This window comes from Zootoca vivipara, chromosome 8, assembly GCF_965207765.1.
Source record: "Zootoca vivipara chromosome 8, rZooViv2.hap1.1, whole genome shotgun sequence".
In the NCBI taxonomy this organism is placed as follows: domain Eukaryota; kingdom Metazoa; phylum Chordata; class Lepidosauria; order Squamata; family Lacertidae; genus Zootoca; species Zootoca vivipara.
This window is the reverse complement of record NC_142591.1, coordinates 54,198,224-54,221,635: the sequence shown is the minus strand read 5'-3', so window position 1 is coordinate 54,221,635 and position 23,412 is coordinate 54,198,224. Positions and strand designations below refer to the sequence as shown.

The following is a 23,412-nucleotide window of genomic DNA, read 5'->3' as shown; positions in this document are numbered from 1 at the left end:
TCCAGTAGCACCTTAGAGACCAACTAAGTTTGTCATAGGTATGAGCTTTCGTGTGCATGCACACGAAAGCTCATACCTACCGTATGACAAACTTAGCTGGTCTCTAAGGTGCTACTGGAAGGAATTTTTTTATTTTCCATTTTTTTAGGCATTCAAATATTTTTAGGATACATTTTCTTATATACAGGATTGCAGCCTATATCTGATTTTATTCCTAAATACATAGGTAAAAATGTGTCAAACTTACTGAACATCCACCTATCACCAAGTGTCAGTGTTACATGCACTCTTGTTACCTCTACAAACACGATGTGAAACCTGTGACCTCCCACCAGTCTGTGCCACAAGGGATGATGGGACTTGTCTCCTAGCAACATTCCTGATTTGAATCTCACTTCCTGGGCCTAGGCAAGTCCTTCTGTCTCAACACTCCCATATGGGGAATAATACTTGCCTTACAGGTTTGTTGTAAGGATAATAATTCGATAAAACACGTGAATTTCTTTGAAAACTCAATAGCAGCACTATCTAAATGTATTAGTACTTGCTGGGCAATTGAGGTCTAGGGATTTTCCCAGCACTACCTGAAAACAGCTTTATAGTACTTGTTATCTAATTCTATTATGAATTTGTGCCTCAATAGCAGTTCAAAAGCACATCAAAGTGCAAGTAGATAAATAGGTACTGCTCCAGTGGGAAGGTGAACGGCGTTTCCATGTGCTGCTCTGGTTCGCCAGAAGCAGCATAGTCATGTTGGCCACATGACTTGGAAGCTGTACGCCGGCTTCCTCGGCCAATAAAGCGAGATGAGCGCCGCAACCCCAGAGTCCACGACTGGACCTAACTGTCAGGGGTACCTTTTAGGGTTAATTACTCTGACATTCCAGTCCAGTCCAGTGGGACTTTCTCTGCTATGTATGCCCTTAGTGGACCAGATCTTTCCAGATGCTATTCCCTGTGTACTTGTAGCAGCTGTCTCAACACTGAACTAATGCCTGCATACATTGATCATAGAATTTTAGTTGGAAGGGACCACAATGGTCATGTAACTCAACCCCCTGCAATGGAGGAGTCTTTTGCCTAACGTGGAACCTGAACCCAAAACCTTGAGAGTAAGAGTCTCATGCTTTACCGACTGAGCTATGTGATGAACGAAAAATGAAATCAAGAGCCATCTTTCGGATTTTAACTTTTTACATTGGTGGTACAGAGCTAAATGCACATGAGCGTAGAGAAACAACATTTGGCGTTAAGGCATCTTGCAGCATTCTACAGATCAGATAAAAAATAATCCATAAAACAAAGTTCTAAATTTAAAAACTTGAAAGTTTTCAAACATTTCAGGGACACTATACCACCTAGATAAAATTAGTTAATCTTCTATGATTAGTTAATTTCTATGAAGAACAGTGATAATTGTTTGACCACATGGGGTGTCAGTGGACTTGCACATGAAAACAGTTCTTCACCTCCCCTCTTCCACTTCACTCCCCTCAAACATGCTGCTGAGGGTTGGAGCACATTGACGGGCTGTAGGGGGAGGAGGTGAAGTCTCACCGTATCTGCTGTTGCAATGTTGCGTATTGCTATTGTAATCTAAGTAACAAGCATTCACAAAATAATTGCCTTTTAATTCTAGAAATGAAAATTTATGCAGTGCAAAAAAAGAACTACACCGTACCCTTTTCCAAATACAACTTTTCAGTTTCCCCACCCAAAAAACCTAGCCAGGATGGGTCTTGCTCTACATCTTCAGTTGCTTGTTCCCTGTAAAAGTGCAAACTCCTACTGAACTGACTGGACTTGGTACCTGTCAAGTTGCTGGGACAAATACTGCAGATGTTGACAAGAATGATCATAAGAGAACAACTAATAAGAAGAAAAATACAACCCAGGCTCTGTAACCTTACAGTTTAAGGTCTGAGGTGAAGAAGCCCTGCTTATCATTCCATTGGTAAATTATATATTCTGCCCTAGTTTCCTAACACAGAATATGCAGCATTACTTCTATTGCAGTTATAATGTTTAGTCCTGTACAAAAATAAAGTCCAAACTTTGGTTAATTTATTGCCTATAAATATGCCGCAATGCAACATGTGTTTTGAAGCAAAAATGAGGTGCTTTATTGAAAGATAATTACTAAATTTTGAAGTTTGTATTGCTGGAGAATAAATAAGGTTTTTAAAGCCATGCCTCCTTCAAGGTTATTGTTTGAGAGGTAGAGTAGCTTTAGTAAAGTCTGAGTGCTTCATTTAAAGAAGCTGAAAACACAGCATGAGATTTCTAAATGCAAAACGTAGTTCAAAATTAATGTGTAACAAACTAAAAATAAGTCATTAAAAATTCCCCTTACATTATACCAGTTATTGCACTGGAACTATAATAACTTAAACTTAATTATTGTACACATGTTGTGTTTAAGAGTGTCAGTCATTCTTACACAGTATTGTATATTAATACTCTAATACCAGATTGACATTTCTGTACTAAAAAGCTGTGTTACCACAATACAATATTTATATTCTTAAACCTATTACTCAGGCCCCTGGATTTTTTTAAAAAAACAAGACACCTCATTTCTCAACAAAGCAGAAATAGTTGTAGAAAGTCCTTTTGTAGTGAGGTAATCCCCCCCCCCCCGCTTAAGAGTTTTCAATTAGATTCTTCATTTTTCCTGTAGGCTTCAGCATGTGTGGCCCAAACTATAAAAAGAGAATGAGAGTAAGCATAAGGATTTGCACATATTGGAAGTAAGTTCATACACCCAAGGCTACAGCTAGCATGTACTCAGAAGTTTTTCTTACACATTTCTTCTACTTGTGGTCTTTCAAACCCAGAAGCGAAATAATGGAGCTTAAAAACCAAATAGGGTTTATAAATATTTACATTTGTTTTTAAACTGCTGATTTTATTTATATGAATGTTTAACATTTGATTTTTAGTTTTTGCTTTACATAAACTGCATAGAGGTTTTTGTTGCTTCAGTGGTACATAAATATCAAAAAAATAAAAGAGTGGAATTCAGTTACTGGTCTTGCACTTGTATAAGGGCATTTGATCCAGCAGATGCATTTGCTGACCGAAGAGCATGATGTGGGTAAATTTTTGACAAATCCTCTTTCTTCCTATACCTTCCCTGCTGCTCCACAAGGCCCCTCAACTCTCTGGGGCCAATCTCCTGCAGGTGCTAGGGGAAGAGTGATTTGGCAAAAACGGCCTCATTTTCTGTTAGCAGAGGCACCTGCAGGATCAAAAGCACTTCTGTTAGGACCAGGGCACCAAATGGAGTCAACCCTGTATCAGCATTCTTGAAGTACAAGTAAACCTTTGTTTGGCAAGAAGCTCTCTAGTTAGAATTAGGCTTCACCATCATGTCCGTCTTGCTTTCCAAACCCCCTTAAATTCTGTGTACCAGTACCTCTAGTAAGTTATTTCATTACATACTTATTATTGACCACTAACTGAAATAATGAGCAATAGTTGCAGCATACCCTCTGACTAACTTTTAGAAACTTTTTTGTTTAATTTCCAAGCAAAGGGTCTGCTGGTTTCTCTTTAAGGTTTCCAGACTCAAAAGAGAGCAGGGCAATTAAAAGCGCAGAAGTCCTGTCCTCTATTGAGTCTGGCAACCCTAGCTGGCTGGAGCATGTCAGAAAGAGTCCAAGTCAGAAAAGTTCTCAGAAATTGTGTGCATAGGGGGCAAAGAGACTTATACACATTCCAGTGGCAAGCCAGGTCAATTTCCAGTCCATGATCCTTAAGATATATGCAGTTGGCTACAACTACAGTTTTAAAGGTCAAGGAAGAACTGGGAGGGAGGATTAAAATCCTAGTCACTAGAGTCCAGTGAATCATAATTTGGATGCAGTGCTTACCAGCCTGGTGTCAGATTCAGGAGCCTGTTTCTCAGTTTCACTTGGGCTGTCACTTCGGTATCGATAAGCAAATTTCTTTTTAAGAGCTTCAGCTATTAGTGCGGCAGGATCTGTTGGGTCGGCTGCTTTTCGTTTGGTGCTCTCATTTGTTCTTCAAAAGAATAGAGCAAAACTGTTGAGTTGTATACACTTCAAATGGCTGCAAAGAGACTGGCTTCCTCTCTCTCTCTCTCTACAGCCCCCCAACCCGGAAGGGCTAGTACTACCAGCTACAAATGGTACAACACATCTTCCAGCCTCTTATTTGATACAGCACATCTCATGTCCCTGAGCTGCTAACTTTACCTAAAGAGGGATGTGATATTCCTCCTAATCTGAAAGTGCATGATGGTGCAAGAGGGGGCTGCAGTGGGGTATGTGTTACCTTGATTAAGCAAAGGAATGGCTACTTACTACTGTATGTAACCTAAGCAACCATCCATTGTTAAGTTTCCTCACTGAAAGCCCCCCTCCCCACCTTCCTGAACAGAGAGCTGTAGTAGATTCACCTTTTCACAGATCGCAGCTTTACATTGTTCATATCTTTGAGAATATCTAGCATGTTTGGTATTTCAGGCTTCTTTGAATCATCATCTATAAAAGTCCGTCCGGAGTTTACTCTTTTCCCTTTGCGCTCCTTAATAAGATCAATGGCAGAAGTGTTTTGCTGGAGCGGTGGTGGAGGTGGAAGGGGCGGTGGCGGTGGGGGCGGTGCTGGCACTCCTGCTAGGGCAGGAACAGATGCTGCAGAACTTATTCCAGCTGTAACAAAATAGTCCATTTAATTATGCAACAATATTATTCAGTAAATAATGATTATCATTTCAAAAACAAAGCCCATTAAACAATGTAGTATTTTTCAATTGGGGACAGACAACTGAGGAAACTCAAGAAGAGTAGAAGGTGCCAAAAGGGCTTGGAACCCCATTCTCTGGTTAGGCTTACTAGCGTTGAACAAGTTTTAAAATTTCTACCCCATGGGTGTGGATTCTGTTTAAGCCACTAGAGAATGCTAGAAGTCTTAAGTATGACAAATGTATAAATGAAATGCCATCACCAGCCATCTTATAAAATGATGACCAAACCAGACATATTTGAACAGTGCAGCAGTGCTTTAGAGCTTACAATTGCAGATACTGGGTTGATTTTGGCAGCAGTCTCAGAAAATTTAACGTGTAACACTAAAGACCTTGCCAGCTAGAAAACAAGGTTGTTCTTCTCGTCCTTCCAATACCCTCCACTGTCATGTTCAGATTGCTATGAAAAAGTAGATTATTAAAAGGGGATAAATGAGACAAAGGAAAGGGAATGCAAGCCAATCAAGTAGTTAATGTCTTTATACTTCTTCCAAGAAGTACTGGCAGTCTTCCAATTCATGTTTAGCAGTCACTAATCAGAGATGAATAAGTTGGAAATATGGCTTAAAGAATAATTCAACTCCCAAAATATGTTAACTGAAGCTTTCATAAAGTTCTTTTTAGACATCAGAATAGTAATCAGACAAGCTTTTTCAACTACTGCCATTCAGCACCTTTAAAGTCAACAATGTCAGATAACACAGCAATGACTCAATATCACATTGAGCCTATGTTTCTGCAATTGTTTACGAAGGTATGAATAGTCCAGTGGATGGAACAGCAAAGTGTGACCCACTTCTAGTTCTCTCCTGTCAAGGTGAGTTAAGAAGTGAGATACCACAACTCGTTCTATGGAAGTCACCACTTCTAATGCAAAGAATAATCAGACCCATTGGAATGAAAGCAAATTTGAGAGAAAAGTTATAAAAGTAGCTTTGTTATAATTTTTTTTAAAATACCTGCTGTCATATTCTGCTGTTCTTGTACGCTTACGATTTTGGCTATTTGCGCTCTTAAACTGGCAAGTTCATTTTCTAGCACACTGATTTTCTGCAGAGCTTCATCATTTGTGGCCACAGCAATCTTGGAGTCTTCTTTTTCTTGCAACGGCTTTGGCAAAGGTACTTGAACACTTGGATCTCTTCCTGAGCAGCCTTCACCTCTAGGATATGTTTGGGATTTTGACCAAACGTCTGACCTGTAATCAACAAAACAATATAGAGTAGTACTTACTTTAAAAAAAACCACCCCATTATCAAACAAGCTTAAAGGCAGCAATGGTGAGGGGGTGGGGAGAGGAGAAGGGGAGAGAAGAGGAAGGGGAAGTTCTGCTGTGTGATTGGAGCTCCATGTGCACAGCATCTTACACAGCCTAAACCTTCTGTAGGCATGAGGGGTTTTTTTTTTAACTACTTCTTTGTACAGGGAATGGCTGCATAGGCTATTAAGACTGCCATACCTAGCTAGTTCTCACTTCAAATTGAATCCCCCAAATGCATAGCTGCCAAGTTATCCCTTATTTTAAGGGATTTTCCCTTATGCTGAATAGGCTTCCTCATGAGAAAAGGGAAAACTTGGCAGCTATGGAAATGTTATTTTTTTTCATTAAGACACAGCCACCCCTTTCTCATCTTTCTGTAAATTTAATGTATAATGGCAGCCAAAAGATTTTCATGTGTCACTATCAACACAGGAATACACATCAACCTATAGTCACACTTAAGGTGAAACACTACATAACAGCATATAAATTTCTGCAGGAATGGAAGAGAGCACTGGCAATACTGTGGCTTTCTCTGCAGTCATCTCTTGCTTTATGGACTGTAGGATCATCATTCAGTAATGCAAAATGGAACCAATGTCCTCCCAACCCCACTTTACCAATATGGCAACTCTCTGCTTCTAATATTGTCAAAGTGAAACTGGTGTATCCCAGAGGCAGTTCTTTGGGTTTATGTCAAATTACAGAGTCCTAGCTTACACCCAGTAATCTAAACATTGGAAGCACCTGCCTTTGCATTGTTCATTCCCTATCTTCCAAGTGTCATGGGTGCTGAAACTTGTGACTGTCTAGGTGACTCTGCTGTTTCTCTACCCATGGAAACAACACTTGACAGCATTCAAATGAACAGGATATCTAGTTCAGTTCAACACACTGTTTCTTCCCTTAACACAGGTTGACTTAAAGAATCAACCACAGAGGGGCAGCTTCAAAAAACATACCTGAGCCGTGTAAAGACTTCACTTTCTTCTTCAGCAACCCACCCCACATCTGCAAGGGAGGCCACTCCATCATCTCTCAGTGGGTTAGAATTACTGCCTTCTGCAGACTGAGATGGAAGCTAGATTTGAGTGGACAAGATTACATATTAGAATTCAAATAGCATTAAGTTGACAATGATTTCAAACATAGTTTTGCTTCCTTGAGGGTAGTGGGAGGATGAAACATCCTCCTATTATGTTGGAGAGAATAGATTGAAAAGGGGAGAAATATTTCACACCAGGGTTAAATCCCACAATGCCTTGAAGAATATTGCTTGTGAACTAAACACAGAAATTTTAGTATTAGCACAATTAATCTATGAAATACAAAACATGAACTAATACAGCACAACAAATTGCAAATAAACCTGTTTTCCGATGTGTACAATGCCATACAAGTTTCTCTTCAACCTGCACCATGTCACTACAGTAGTTGCAATTTGGAAAGTTATCTAAGCTAATAGTTACTGGCTACAGTCCATGGACAATTCAGTAATCTCACCAAGCATTTAGCAATGCCATTCTTTCAAAAGTGCCAAAAAGGAATGTTTTCATGCAAAAGAAGGTTCAGATTAAAGTTTAATGTAAACAGGGGAATAATCTTTTACATGGCAGAGCTAGTAAGAAACCTGGCCTGCATTCAATGTGTTCTTCCAGTTAGTAATACTTTGGTGAGAAATAGGAGTAAAGATAGAAACTGCAAAATATACACTGGGAATATGCACTATGTGGCCAAATGATGTGGGTGCAGTTCTAATATCAAATAGTATCTGCTTCCAGATCTGCCAACAAAGCTAAAAAAGCAGCAGGATCAATACATAAAGGGTTGATACTGCTGTCTAGCAACTTTGGATTTTTTTCCCCTAGGCCAACTCCAAATATATGAAATATTTTTCTAGCCTTAAAGTCTTGGAGCCAAATTTTTACAGGCCTAAGCAGAGGCTTGCTATTACATATTCTGTTTGGATCTAGTTTTTGAGACAGACAGACAGACAGACAGACTGATAGACAGACAGACAGAGAGAGACAGAGAGATTGTCAAGTGCACCTATACCTTGGCTATCGCTGGGTTACTCTGACATGACTTCCAAGGTGAGTAAAATAGCAAGTTGCAGTATAGTTTTGAACTCTACATTTGAAGCTCAATTAAGACATGACACTCAACTGCGACTCACACTAACAGTAGTTTAATGCAAACCATGTTTGAGCTCCCAGATGTACAGGCTCATATTGGTTTAGAGCAGGCATCCCCAAACTGCGGCCCTCCAGATGTTTTGGCCTACAATTCCCATGATCCCTAGCTAAGAGGACCAGCGGTCAGGGATGATGGGAATTGTAGTCCAAAACATCTGGAGGGCCAAAGTTTGGGGATGCCTGGTTTAGAGCAATGCTACTCAAAGTGGCTGAAGCAACCCAGCCAGATCGGTGGGGTATAAATAATAAATTTATTATTATTATTGTAAAGTGGTTGTCCATGGACCAGTGCTATTCTGTGAGTCATCAGCTGCTGGCCCCTGGCAACTCCACACAGCCCAGGTTGGGTGGGGCATTTCAGGGACCAAATATGTTTCTAGTTCTTAGCACATTGGGGGAGGGAGTAGCTGATCCATCACATCAAATAACTTGAGAAGTGCTGGTTTAGAGCTTTTCATCTTCTTACTGCTTCAGTCTCTAGGTTACGGGTAGCCAACAAGGAAACCTCCAGATGTTAGATTACAACTCCAATTATCTCTTTCCACTGGCCATGTTGGCTAGGGCTGATGGGAGTTCAAGAGTCCCATATCCCTGTCTGTGGCAAGCATCCAAATCACCCACCACACATTTCTTTGTCCAACTATACTACAACTTTAAAGTCACAATGTCTTATTAAAGCCGCAATCGTATGCCCACTTGAGCAGAATAAGTCCTATTGAATATAGTGATTCTTGCTTCCGAGTGTGCACAGGACTGCCTCAATAGTTTCTCTCCCACAGTTGCAGAACAAAAGTTGCAGCAGTTAAAGCCCCCTACGTAAGCTCAAGCAGAAAATTAAGGCTCTAAAAGTTAATTTGATTTATGGTTCTTAATAGCAGTTCATTATGATTACAAGCATGCACTAATAGCTTAATCAAGTTTAATGAGAAAGGACAAAACTGACTTACTGCAGGTTCAGTACACGATCCTGTGATATAATAGCTAAAGCAAGAAAGAAAGAAAAAAGAGGGAAAGAGAGAACGCTATAGAAAAGTTTCAGTGTAGCAACAATCTAGAAAAAAGCACGAATTCAACCTTGGCATGCAAGCTGATTCTGCTGCTGTGACACATATCAAATCCTCACAACTGAATAATATAAGGCTGTTCAATTTAGAGAATGGATAAAGTATCTTTTTCAGCTTGGAAACCACATTAACCGTACCCGAAGAATATGTTTGCATACTCTCTCCTCTAGCCGCTGCCCACTTTTGTTGGAAATATCTGTAGGGTTCACACATTCCTGGCTCAGTTCCAGAGAAAGCCATCATTTGTGCCCACCATTGATCCTCCCTGGCACAGATGCCAAAGGATTTACTGAGGGGTGTTTGTCTCTGTGGTGCTGGGCTTCTGGAGCAGGCTGGAGCCAATCCCTTGTGCTGCTTTTGCATGGTCAGCAGCACAGAAACCGCCATCCTCTCCCCACTTCTGCAAGTGAGAGGGGAGGTCTCATGTCCTACCGAGCTTTCAAGCAATAGAAGCAGGCTCAAAAGCTCAGTGTCAAATAACAGACTTCAGTGAGTGAGGATACTCTACATTATCAGGAATCCTGGCTTACCAGAGGGCCAAAGCTCTTATTCCTGGTGAATAATTTTCTGGATGCAGGTCAGTGAGAAAATTTTGCAGATAGAGAGATGAAATATTATTCCTTGCTTCCTATTCCTTTCTTTCCCAAATAAACCTTGTTGATGCAGTCCATTTTCATGTAAAGAGGTAACATCTAAACCTCAAAACCCATTTTAACTGTAAACAGGTGAGTATGTAACAAAGAAGTGTGAATGCAGGTGGACCAACAAAGGAAGGAAACATCTGTTCTTTTTACCTTTTATAAAAGGCTAGAAACTATGCTCATTTTAATGTATCATACAAGCGTATTTTGAAACAGCTAACTTCAATGTAGTCATAAATTTAAAGTCATTACTATACTTGAATATATTTTCTCTTCAAGAACAATTTAGAACCCACAAGATTTCAGTAAAATTAAATGCTACTGTCATACGACTACAATAAAAACACAGAATTCACAACTAATGTACCGTAAAATTCTCTGAAAGATTTCTTTCCTCCCACTTTCAAATTTGAAGAATGAATGCTATTGTAAATCACGTTTAATTAAAACAGTAACTTCAGAACTGCATGCATCACAAGGACACAGTTTTATTTAAAATCTGTGACACTATTGTCAGAAACGTCGCAAAAGAACAAGCATATGCAAAGCCAGAATCCTGGGTGGCAGTGGCACCCTCAGCCTACACTGATCTGGTATTTGGCATATAATCACAGTATGATTTGTATTATTACAGAACTAAGATTCCAAAAAGGTTACACTTGTTTATATTGAAGGAACACATATTATTCTAAAAGTCAAAATAATGCTCTTTATATTTGAAACATGTATTTCTATTACATTTGTTTGCCCTTCAAAGATTCTATGTATCGATTTCTCTCCACCTTTACATGAAGTGTCAACACTTCATCCCCAGCCCTGTTTCACCATTTTGTTCCATCTGATTTTCACTTAATTATAAATGTCTACTATTCTATGTTTCATTAGGACTCTTCATCCAACTCCATCCCATGTAACTGTGTTTCCACAACTCAAAAATGCACTTATACAACTCCAGGCTAACATTGAGAAGAAATAACTATGAAAGTGAATACAGTATATTAATCCTCCAGCTGGGAAGCAACGTTAGTACTGTATCTTTCAGCAAAAATGAAGAATTTTGTGGCACCCTAAAAACAAACACATTATAATATATACTTTTGTAAGCTCATCTGATTTAGTGGACTGTAGTCCATGAAAGCTTATGCCACAAGAAATTTGTTAGTCTTTTAGGTGCCACAAAGCTGTTATTTATTTATTTATTCTATTTAATTGTAATTATGCTGTGCCTTTTCCCCAGAACTAGGACTCACAGTTGCTCACAAAAATTAAAACAAATATCAATAAAACACAAATAGCTAAAAACATATAAATGGTTATTGTTAAAAAGTAATTAAATTGTATTTTGAATTAAAACAATGTAAAAAACTACTAAAATGCAGATAGTAAAAAACCGTACAGCACACTATTAAGAGGCCTTTCCTTAAGAACAGCCAGTTCCCAGAAGCCTGGGGGGAAAAGACTTCAATTGCTGGCAAAAGGACAAGGAGGAAGCTAGTCCAGCTTCTTTAGGGAGTTCCGAAGTCTCAGAGCAGCCACCAAGAAGGCCCTTTCCTGCATCCCCATGAGGCATGCCTGTGAAGGTGGCAAGAGTAAAAGTAAAACCTCCCTCAAAGACCTGAGCTTGGACACGTTCATATAGCAGAATATGGTCCTTCAGATAGCCTGGACCAAAGCTGTACAGGACTTTAGATATCATAACTATCACTTTGAACTGTGCCTGAAAACAGACTGGTAGCCAGTGAAGCTCTTGTAACAAGGGAGTTGTGTCCCTATTAACCCTCTAGTTATAATAATATAATGATTTTGTACCCTACCCATCTGGGTGGGTTGCCCCAGCCACTCTGAGTGGCTTCTAACAGAATATATGAAAACACAACAGAACACAACATGTTAAAAGCTTCTTGATACTTTTTATCCTTTGCCTGACCTTTCTTAACACAGCTGAATCACAAGCAGCTTTTACATGGCAAAGTGTGGGTTGAGTAAATGCAATTAGAGCCCTCCCTTCTAAGCACATAGAAAGTCTTTGTGCAAGAGCTGGCCATATACAGATTTTTTTTCAACTCACAGTGACACCTTAACAAGCCACTGCTGAACCCCATTTCCAAAGTTTCATAACAATAACATAGAATGGGAATACGGGTATGCAGTGAAGGAAACATCCAAGATGATAATTACCATTTACTCTGTCAACATGCCTAGATTTAAAAAGAGTCATAGATGTGACTCCTGGGGCTGTAGACAAAAGGAGCTCTGTTTCAATTTTAAAAATTCCCAAGTTCAGAGCCAATTTCTAGCTGCATTAGAGACAATCACTCACTCAACATTTGCAGTAATAGGCTCTGCTGCTCCACAAAGTTACTCTACAGCAAGTTAATACAACATGCATAATCACTCTACAATAGGAAGAAGACTGGGACAAATCCATCTTCTAAGATGACAGACACACAGCGACACACAGCAAAGTTTTAAAACTGCTTACTTTATTTTCATGAAAGCAAACTTTTCAAAGAATAGATCTACACTAGGAAGTGCACCAGAATAGTCATTGGAAGAGTTCCCTGGACTTGTAGGCAAATGTTTAATGACACCTATCTCTACTACTCCCCAGAGTCAATACTATTAAGCTTCCAAATCACAATATCTTGCTGAATAAATGTTTCCATAAGATGTATTTTAAGACGTTTCCCTGTGACATTCAACAAATTTAAAAACAACTAACAGAGGTACAGTTTTAAAGGAAGTTATACAAGGTGCAAAACTTGTCTCTTGGGTTAGCAGGCTGCTCAGAAGATAGAGAATGTAAACTATTAAAACATAATGACAAAGGTAAATTTTAATAATTATACAGAACCTTCAACAAGATGCTGTAGTGTATCTCCAGGTCCTAAAAGGAGGATCCTTGAAGGTATCTTTGTGTATAGCACAAAGAGGTGAGTATTGTAAGCTCACAAACACATTTGCTATAAGTTTTAGGTCAGGCATCCCCAAACTCGGCCCCCCAGATGTTATGGGACTACAATTCCCATCATCCCTGTCCACTGGTCCTGTTAGCTAGGGATGATGGGAGTTGTAGTCCCAAAACAGCTGGAGGGCCGAGTTTGGGGATGCCTGTTTTAGGTGCTTCAACAGATCCATTCTCTCTCTCCAACTCCCAACACCTCACCCGACACATTAGTACAGTGTTTCTCAACCAGTGTGCCTCCAGATGTTTTGGGACTACAACTCCCATCATTCCTGACCACTGGTCTTGCTAGCTAGGGATGATGGGAGTTGTAGTCCCAAAACATCTGGAGGCACACTGGTTGAGAAACACTGCATTAGTACATCTTGAAGGCTGGTCCTTTCAAGCTTTTTAAAATAATATTTTTTCTCTTTATTTGCAATTGTCTCCTTACCTGGAGAAGCCTCCCCCCCCCCGGTAAAACATCAAAGTCTGCTTCAGATACACTGTCCCTTCTCCCTGCCCACCATCTGTCATGTGAGGAGGAAGAAGAGATCAAGGGAGGCATGCATAGACAAACTACATGGCCTGCTCTACTCGCCATGTTATATTGTTTCTTTTTATACTTACAAATTGTAAACTGCCTTGGCAGAAAGGCAGTACAGTCATACCTCAACATCTGAACGCTTCAACTTCCGAAGGTTTTGACTTCCGAAGTCGACAACCCCGGAAGTCTTTTTGCCGCGCGCTTCGACATCTGAAAACCTCGACTTACGAAGACGGCTGCGGAACGGACCGTCTTCGTAAGTCGAGGTACCACTGTATATATGAATGCAATGAATGAATGAATGAATGAATGAATGAATGATCATTCCTTAATTTTTGATGGTTACTGTTTTGTTTAAAACTGTGAGACAGTTGTAGTAGTTTCCTATTAGAGAAAAGTATGCTGGTTATGAGATATTTGACACAGCTTTCAAATTCACAGATGCAAAAATGTACCAACAGCCTAGACCACGGGTAGGCAACCTAAGGCCCAGGGGCCGAATGCGGCCCAATCGCCTTCTCTATCCGGCCCGTGGACAGTCCAGGAATCAGCATGTTTTTACATGAGTAGAATGTGTCCTTTTATTTAAAATGCATCTCTGGGTTATTTGTGGAGCATAGGAATTCATTAATATTCCCCCCCCAAAATATAGCCCGGCCCACCACATGGTCTGAGGCACGGTGGACCAGCCCATGGCTGAAAAAGTTTTCTGACCCCTGGCCTAGACCAAGATCCCATTAGTTTGCTCTGACCACTAAGATTAATTTAATTTCCCTCTGGAAACTGAAACAAATATTTAAAATCTTACCTGAAACTGAACTCTTGGACATTGTATCAGTGAGAGGTTGGTGCCAATTTTCCTTACGATACTTCTATCGCGACCATAAGGCTTACTAGACCAAAGCAACTGGAAGGATGAAAGAAAAACAATTTTATTACTGCCTAACATGATCTGCCTATCATGGAAATAATTTGTTTCTTTAAGTTTCACTGTGAATCCAAATCACCTGGGAGTAAGCCCCAGTTAACACACCTTTGAATAAATATGCAGATGTGCACTGCAATGCCTCTGTATGAAGAGAAGTACATTGTGCAACATCATCCATCATCACACAAATGCTTGTGCAATGGAACTTTTTCATTCTCTCTCTCTCCCCACCCCCACCCCACCAAAAAAGATTTGATTCTTTGATTCTTTGATTTGATTGAAAATTTTGATCTGATTGATACTTGGAGATTGAAAAATCCATTGGAAAAAGACCAGACTTTTTTCTCAAATTCTCAACAATCGTGGAGTCGTCTCGATTACATATGGATTACAAGAGAGTTAGGACCAAAAATAAACAATGTTGAGATCTGCCCAAGAACTTGCTCCGACCATAATGCTGTACTATTAGATCTAAGGGTATCTCTCCAGGGAACTTTCAGATGGAGAATGAATGATGCGTTAACAAGAAATGAGAAAGTAGTGGAGAAAGCCCAAAAAGTATTGAAAGATTATTTTGAGATAAATTTAAGGACTACAACGGAGAAAAAAATTGTATGGGATGCCAGCAAAGCTGTGATGAGAGGATTTCTAATTCAACAAAATGCTATAAAGAAAAAAGAAGCCAATGCAAATAAAGAAAAGATTCTAAATCAAATGAAAGAAAAAGAAAAGAAACTGAGGGAAAATCCTAAAAATCAACAGGTGCAGAAAGAAATTAAGGCATTGCAAGTTCAATTTTCTAAATTGATGAATCAAGAAATTGAATCTAAAATTAAATGGATGAAACAGAAATCCTTTGAGTCAGCAAATAAATGTGGAAAGTTACTGGCATGGCAATTGAAGAAGAGGCAGAAATTGAACACTATTGTAAGTTTAGTGCAAGATGGAAAGCATCTGGAGCACCCGACAGAGATACAAAAAGCTTTTCAGAAGTATTTTAAACAATTGTATAAACAGGAAAATCAAAATAAAGAGGAAGTGGAGCAATTCTTGGACAAATTTGGGCTGCATAAGATCCCAGAAGAGAACAAATCCCTACTGTCTCAACAGATATCAACGCAAGAAGTGGAATATGCTATACAACAAGTGCAGTCGGGCAAGACCCCAGGACCGGATGGTTTGACAGATGCATATTATAAGACAATGAAAGATTGGTTAGTTCAACCTTTGAAGGATTTATGCAATGAAATTTTGAATGGAGGAGAGGCCCCTGAATCTTGGAAAGAGGCTTACATCACTCTGATACCAAAACCGGACACAGATAGAACGCAAGTTAAGAATTATCGCCCAATATCCCTACTTAATGTGGATTATAAAATATTTGCTAACATTTTAGCCTCCAGATTGAAAAAGGTTTTGAAAGACTTTATACATCAAGATCAAGCTGGCTTCCTTCCGGGGAGGCATTTGAAAGATAATATTAGGAATATAGTTGACATTTTGGAAATGCTGGAGCAGAAGATAAACAAAAAAGCCATTCTTATGTTTATAGATGCGGAAAAGGCGTTTGACAATATTTCTTGGCTATTTCTAAAAAGAAATTTAGAAAAAATGGGAACGGGCAATGGTTTTCTGAATGGAGTAAAAGCAATCTATTCAGAGCAAAAAGCTAAGATAATCGTGAATAATATGGTGTCAGATGAGATTAGAATTGAGAAAGGTACAAGACAAGGGTGCCCTCTCTCTCCTTTGCTTTTTATATCGGTCCTGGAAGTCCTGCTTGACAGGATTAGAAAAGATGATGAAATAAAAGGTGTAACTGTAGGGAAGAGACAATATAAACTTAAAGCCTTTGCGGATGATTTGGTGTTAACTTTACAAGATCCAGAGTCCAGTGTTCAGAGGGCTCTGGAAGTTATTCAAGAGTTTGGAAGGGTAGCAGGTTTCAAATTGAATAAATCCAAAACTAAAGTACTAGATAAAAATTTGAATAAGGAAGAGAGAGAGAAATTGCAAGAAACAACTGGTTTATCTTTTGTTAAAAAAGTGAAATACCTTGGAGTGTATATGACTGCAAAAAATTTAAATTTGTTTAAAGATAATTATGTGAAATTATGGAATGAAGTTAAGAAGGATTTAGAAACGTGGACCAACCTGAAATTGTCTTTATTGGGCCGTATAGCAACGATTAAGATGAATGTATTGCCAAAGATGTTGTTTTTATTTCAATCATTACCAATAATTGAAAAGCTGAGTTGTTTTAAAGAATGGCAAAAGGTGCTATCAAAATTTATATGGCAAGGGAAGAAGCCAAGAATCAAATATAAGATATTGACTGATGATAAACAAAGAGGAGGCTTCTCTCTACCTGATTTTAAAATTTATTATGAAGCAGCTGCCTTTTGCTGGTTGAAAGAGTGGTTTACATTGGAAAATGCTGATATTTTGGACTTAGAAGGTTATGATAATGTTCATGGTTGGCATGCATATGTGTGGTACGATAAGGTTAAGGCCCATGGAAGTTTTAAAAGGCACATTGTTAGAAATTCACTGTTCAAGGTTTGGTCCAGATATAAAGATTTATTAGAAAGAAAAACGCCAAATTGGCTCTCGCCTTTGGAGGCCAAGGTTCGCAAAAGATTAAATATGGAGACCGGTTGGTTAAAATATAGAGATTTGTTGATTCAAGATGGAGACCAATTTAAATTAAAAACATATGAGGAGTTGAAAGGTAAATTGGATGATTGGCTCCAATACCATCAGATAAATGAAGCGTTTAAAATGGATAGAGTAATTGGCTTTCAAATTGAGAGGTCAAAGGTGGAAACAGAATTGTTAGAACCTAAGACGAAAATACTCTCGAGAATGTATAAATTGCTGCTAGAATGGCATACAAAAGATGAACAAACTAAAAATGCTATGATTTTGTGGGCAAAGGATGTGGGACATAATATTATGATAGAGGATTGGGAAAAGTTGTGGAAGGAAAATATTAGATTTACTGCGTGTAGTTTATTAAAGGAGAATATAATGAAAATGATGTACAGATGGTACCTTACACCAGAAAAGCTAGCAAAGATTTACCACAACAATGACAATAAATGTTGGAAATGTAAGAAAGAAATAGGTTCATTTTACCACATGTGGTGGACATGTCCACTGGTGAATGACTTCTGGAATAAGATTTATAATGAACTTAAGAAAGTGCTAAAAGGCACATTGGTGAAGAGACCAGAGGCATTCCTAGTGGGCATTGTAGGGAAGGAGATTCCCAAGAGAAAGGTATCCTTTTTCATGTATGCCACTGCAGCTGCGAGACTGTTGATCGCTAAATACTGGAAGCAGCAAACGTTACCAACGATTGATGAATGGCAGATGAAGATGATGGAATTTATGGAATTGGCAGAGATGACCGGACGAATCCGCAACCAGGGAGAACAAGCAATTGAAGAAGAGTGGAAAGATTTTAAATTGTATTTAAAAAAATATGCTAAAGTAATATTTTAAGAATAGAAATTAAGCGGTAAATAAATCTGTGGATTAGGTAAAAGAGGTTATTTTAGAATAGAAAATAAGAATTTAGTATTAAAAGTGAATATTTAGAGGTAGAATTTGCTAAATTGGAAGTGTGTTTGAGAAACACAGGGACGGGAACCCGAGGAGGTCCCAATATACACTGTGATAAAGATAAGTTATATAGTTTTCTATTTTTTCTTTTTTATTTTTTGGTTTTTTCTGTTTTTCCTGACTTTTGTATTTTTGCTTTTTTGTATATCCCCCATCCCTTCTAAACCTTTGTAAATCCCTTTTCTATTGTGAAAATCAATAAATATCTATTCAAAAAAAAAAAAAGAGAAAAGGGCAGGTTTGGGGATGTGCAGGGGGGAAGGAAATCTGTTCGGCTGTCAGAACAGCTACCATGAGATTTCATGTAGTATGTTTTAACAAGAATGATGTGATCTACACTGGAATTCTCATGTGGACAGAAAACTAGAGCAAGGATAAGGAAATGAATCTGGCCAGTGGGCCAGACCTTGAGTTCCTCCACCACCATCAGGCCATTTTGACAGTTTTGAAGTGGATGCAGACAAACAAGCCCACTCACTTGCCAATCCCTTGACGTAAGGTGAGTCATTTCTCTTTTGTAGCATGACAAGCCATAGTAAAAATAGAAATATAAGCCAAATTAAGCAGGGCTTGAAGTTACTGATGATCAGTAGTGACTTCAAGCTCCACTTTTAAATTATATTGAAATTGATGCTTTCATTGTTTTAATCTATTCTCCCAGTTTTAAGTAATCCTCCTTGGAACCTTAGGGTGAAGGATGGCATAAAAGCCTGAATAAATAAAAAAATTAAAGTGTTTATAATACAGTGGTACCTCAAATTACAAACACTTCAGGTTACAAACTCAGCTAACCTGGAAGAGTTACCTTGAGTTGAGAACTTTGCCCCAGGATGAGAACGGAAATTGTTTGTTGGCGGCGCAGCGGCAGCAAGAGACCCCATTAGCGAAAGCACACCTCTAGTTAAGAACAGTTTCAGGTTAAGAACGGACCTCTGGAACGAATTAAGTTCGTAACTAGAGGTACCACTGTACAGAGATTTGACTACCCCTTCTAATGTAGCATTCCTCTAACTCCTGGGCAAAAAAGGATACTGTGATGTGTTGACAAAAAGTGTACGATGAAAAGGTCAAATGCACTTTGGAGGAGAGAGAGTTCTATAACCTGGGGGCCACAGGCACAAAAATATCCTCTCAAACACTACTCCCCCATGACCCTCAAAAGTGTGGAACTGTCAATAGGGTATTTCACACTGATCCTAACACCTAGGCAGGTCTGTACTTCACTGTAACACTTACTGATTCCATAGTCAATGCTGCTTGCTCAAATATCACTCTAAGTAGGTGCTTAATCCAGTAAATCATCTGGAACAATTTAGGGTTTCCACAATCTTGTTAGCTAACCACCTCAGTTTGATGGAATGCAAATGTTCCATAGTCACTCTAGGGAGAAAAAACACAAGTGTGAAACAATGAGTATCTGTATGCAACTTTTTCAAATTATGAGAAATGATCTAGAAGAAAACATATCAAATAAGCTAAGTCCACAATTTTCACTGCAAGTACGCAATCAGTATTTATTGATTGTAATTTGTAAATCACTTTTAGGCTCTGTAAAAAAACTGTCAAGTAGGATTTCCATAAATTGAAAATAAAGTTCTAGCGGGCAAGCAGGTTTGGTCAGCAGTGTCATCAGTATATTGATGTCAATTGGCTCTACTTTTCCTTTCCATGTTCAGTTCCCAAGGAGGCTGTTGAAATCCTAAACCAGTACCTGGTGGCAGTTCTGGAATGGATGCAGGCAAACAAGCTAAAACTGAATCAGAGCAAGATGATGCTGTGGGTGGGGAGTTACCCAGTTCCAGAAGATAGTTTACAACTGGTTTTGGATGGACTGGCACTCTCCCTGATAGAAGAAGTGTGCAGTTTGGGAGTGCTCATGAATTTGGCACTGGCCGGGGAAACCCAGTAAGTTATCAGTGACCAGGAGTGCTTTTGTTTTTTGTTTTACCAGAATTGGCTTGTATCCCAACTGCCCCTTATAATGAATGGGATGACTCTGCCACAGTCATCTACATTTTGGTCATATCCCAACCAGACTACTGCAATGTGTTCTATGTGGGGCTGCCTTTGGAAACTTCAGATGGTTCAGAATGTGGCTGCCAAGGTTCCACTCTGAATGTGTGTATCTGTATATCTATGGAACATAACTGACAAGAAAGTAGTGACAATTAAAAGACAAGATTCTTAAGAGCTTATGTTTTTAAGAAGCTTATATTTCATTCAAACACCTCTCACAAGGAACGTTGGTTATATATTGTGCACATCTAAGCCTTACCCCACAATGTTTCAATTTTTAGAAATCTTACACTGCTTCCAGTCCTGTGATAAATGCCCAAAATTTGTCTTTTTAATTTTTTTATAACAGAAACAAATAATGAATGATAAAACTTGATTTAAGATAGCATGAAATAGTTGGTGAGAAAGTCTTTCAGAAAGTAGCCTTGAGAGCTGCAGTTCTCACTATGTCTCCATTTACACTTTGGTCTCACATACCCACATTTACATGGCAACTTGACTAAGGGTCAATATGTCCTTGGCCTGAAAATGGTGTATTTCAGGATTTTTGAATCAAATGCATATATCATAAAAAACCCCCACAAATACCTACTGTTCTCAGTTTAGTCCCTCAAAGGAACAAGACAAATTTGATAATGTGAACATAATTATGATCATTTTGGAAACTTGTTAAACTTCTTAGTCAGCTACATAATGGAAAAACTGAATGGAATTTTAAAAAATGACAAGTCAGCGGACTACAAGACACTTGGGACAGTTCTAGCAAGAACTGTTGTAGTTTATTCATTGCCAGTGCTTTCATTACAAGCTTGTTTTAATCAACAATTTACCACTCCTAGTAATAATATCTTCATGTGGAAACTTGGCACGGGCAACCTCAGTTGCTCTGCCTTGGGGTTTACCGTTTATGGGATGTTTGAGCTGCTGGTGCAGCTGTTCGGTTGACAGTTTCTCACATGCAGTACATGGTATGCAGTTTAGGGCTGTCATTTATTTTGTATCCCTTTGAACCTGGAATCATTTTCTTAGACTTAGATGGATCATTCCAGAAGACAAAAGCATACAGTACTTGCTTAAGAAAGCACAAATATCTGCTAGCAGCAAGTTATTCTCTGACCCATTTGGGAAATAATGTATCACCCCACTCTCAAACCTAAACATGATGTTTACGTACTGTAATTCCATGTTTCTGTTCTGGAAGCCATAGAAGGGGAAAGTATCAGGAGCCCTCTTCGCAAACTTTGACTTCCCCTTGGCTTCTCAACAAAGCAATCTGAAATTATTATGGGTACCTGCATGGCTTTCTACTGCCACTTATTTGTGATTATCCCCCTACCCCTATCCCCCCCATGCCACCGACCCACATTAACATTTAAGGGCTAGCAAATGTATTATGACACAAACCTTCAGAGATTAGACTCTAGTCATGATTCATCAGATGCAAGTGAATTTATATTCATGAAATCTTATGCCATAATATGACATTTTCTGCTTTTGCTGCTACAGACTAACATGGCTAACTTTTTGTACCTATCTGTACCGGAAAAGATGAAACAGTCTTCCAGGTGAGCCTATCTGACTGGAAATGGCTCTCTAGAGTCTTAGACAGATTTTCTTCCACTACATGATCCTTTCAACTGAAGATGCCAGAGTTCAAAAAGGGGACTTCATGCATGCATAGTATGTGCGCTACTACGCACTGAGCAACAAATCCCCTCCTTGGCCTCTAGTCATCTGCCACTATCCCCATTTTAAGCTAGATAGTCTGAAACAATAATGCTCATATTTTAAAGTCCTACAAATACCTATGATAATGAAATAGAAATACAAGGCTTTTATATTCCTTTTAAAACATTTGCCTAATTTATAGGTGCAGATAATTTTCATTTGTGGTACAAACACTGGTTGCCACAATAAGCACAGTATACTGGAAGCTGCTTTGTATCAGAGATCAGGATACTTCCATCTATCCCAGTATTATCTCCCTTGACTCACAGCAGCCCTCTGGGGCCTCAGGCATTCTCATCACCTGCTACTTGATCCTTTTAACTGGAGATGCCAGTTTCTGCATGCAAAGCACCAGGAGCACTGGTCTATACGGTAGCTCCTTCCCCAAAATGCTGTCTGAGCTTTAACAGAATACACAAACTACATAATCCTAAAGAACAAAGATTCCTCATTTTTATGTCATCTTAAAAATGCTTGTCTTAATAATAATAATTTAAAAAATAATAATTTTATTATTTATACCCCACCCATCTGGCTGGGTTTCCCCAGCCACTCTCAAAACATCAACATTACAAGACAGTAACTTGCAATTTCTAAATGACTTCCACCTAAATGCAACTATGTTTTCTACACACTGTTATTCTCTGCAAAACTTGCTTTTATATACCCAGCAATGTAAGAAGCACCAGAATGAACAAAGTCTAGCTAGGTTAGATACAAGTTTTTGGTGTGTGTGTGTGTCTTAATTATTCAAATGTGGCAAAAACAAATCTTGATCTCAGTACTGACAAAAAAGTCAAAATGCTTTGCTTCCCCGCCTCTGCTTTTTGTTTACAGCAGTCACCACTGAGCTGGCACAGGCAGGCAAGTTTCAAAGTGCTAGCAACGATGGCCCACAGTGTTGTTTACTGGGACGCAGCAGGAGAAGAGAACAGAGTTTCTCAAGGTTAGTCGCTGTCTAACCAGTGTCCTCACACGGGAGACAAAGAGAGAACTCAGACAGCGGAGCATTTTGACCTTTCACTTGACTCCTTAAAAAAAAAGAAAAAAAAGTAGTGCCTATTTTGTAATCCAAGGAGCCGCCAGATTTAGGCCTACGCTGGAAATCAGGCTTTTCTGCCCACGGTGTGCCCTTATTCCTCGACAACGCGATGACGGGTTGCGATTACTCAAGAGGGGGGCACTGCACATGCTCAGAGGCACCCTCGCCCTCTTTTTTTTTTTTTTTACTGTTAGCGCTACCGTGCTACATGCTCCCAGGTTGGAGTGTGCCTCGGATCAAGGCCCGCTTTTAGGAAAAGCGGAGGGAAAGCGACAGTGCTCTCAACGAACTGAGGGGCTAAGCGGCACCCGGCGCGAGGAGCTCTGGGGCAGTGGCCACCGCCAAGCCACTCGCTCCCACCCCCAGCCGCACCGGGGCGAGATTGGCGGGTCCCCTCAGGCGCCTATGTGGGCATCAAGTCCGGACGGCCAACTTCTCCCTTAGCCCCCTCCGAAGTATTCAAAATCTCCTCCTGTACCAAGGGCCGCGGATCCTGGGACCGCAGCACGGATAGAGAGGGCCGCTGCCGCCGCTCAGACTCACCGTCTCGCCCTGCCGGTAATACTCCTTTCTCGGTCACCTCAGCAGCCGCCAAGTCCCGGCAGTTCATTCCCACACACGCTCCTCATCTCTCCCTTGCCCGTCTCC

The 23,412-nt window shown here is 39.5% G+C and overlaps 1 protein-coding gene across 1 annotated transcript; it reads right to left on the bottom strand.

Moving 5' to 3' along the window:
• Window positions 1-1,176: 1,176 nt before the first annotated feature.
• Window positions 1,177-23,412, bottom strand: MTFR1 (mitochondrial fission regulator 1). The gene is made up of 8 exons (XM_035124970.3): window positions 23,308-23,412; window positions 19,215-19,358; window positions 14,232-14,330; window positions 6,995-7,113; window positions 5,731-5,969; window positions 4,424-4,676; window positions 3,876-4,026; window positions 1,177-2,702 (listed from the first exon to the last, which is right to left on the bottom strand). The coding sequence occupies exons 2-8, from the start codon at window positions 19,278-19,280 to the stop codon at window positions 2,643-2,645; spliced, it is 987 nt and encodes a 328-aa protein (XP_034980861.2). The 5' UTR covers window positions 19,281-19,358; window positions 23,308-23,412; the 3' UTR covers window positions 1,177-2,642.

Excerpts from the sequence above, each read along its gene's own strand:
- MTFR1 (XM_035124970.3), bottom strand. The coding sequence starts at position 19,280 with ATGATTTACTGGATTAAGCACCTACTTAGAGTGATATTTGAGCAAGCA. Across the intron at positions 4,677-5,730 it reads ACAGCAGAATATGACAGCAG|CTGGAATAAGTTCTGCAGCA; the intron begins GTATTTTAAAAA and ends ATTTTGTTACAG. Across the intron at positions 4,027-4,423 it reads AAGCTGCGATCTGTGAAAAG|AACAAATGAGAGCACCAAAC; the intron begins GTGAATCTACTA and ends ATTCTTTTGAAG.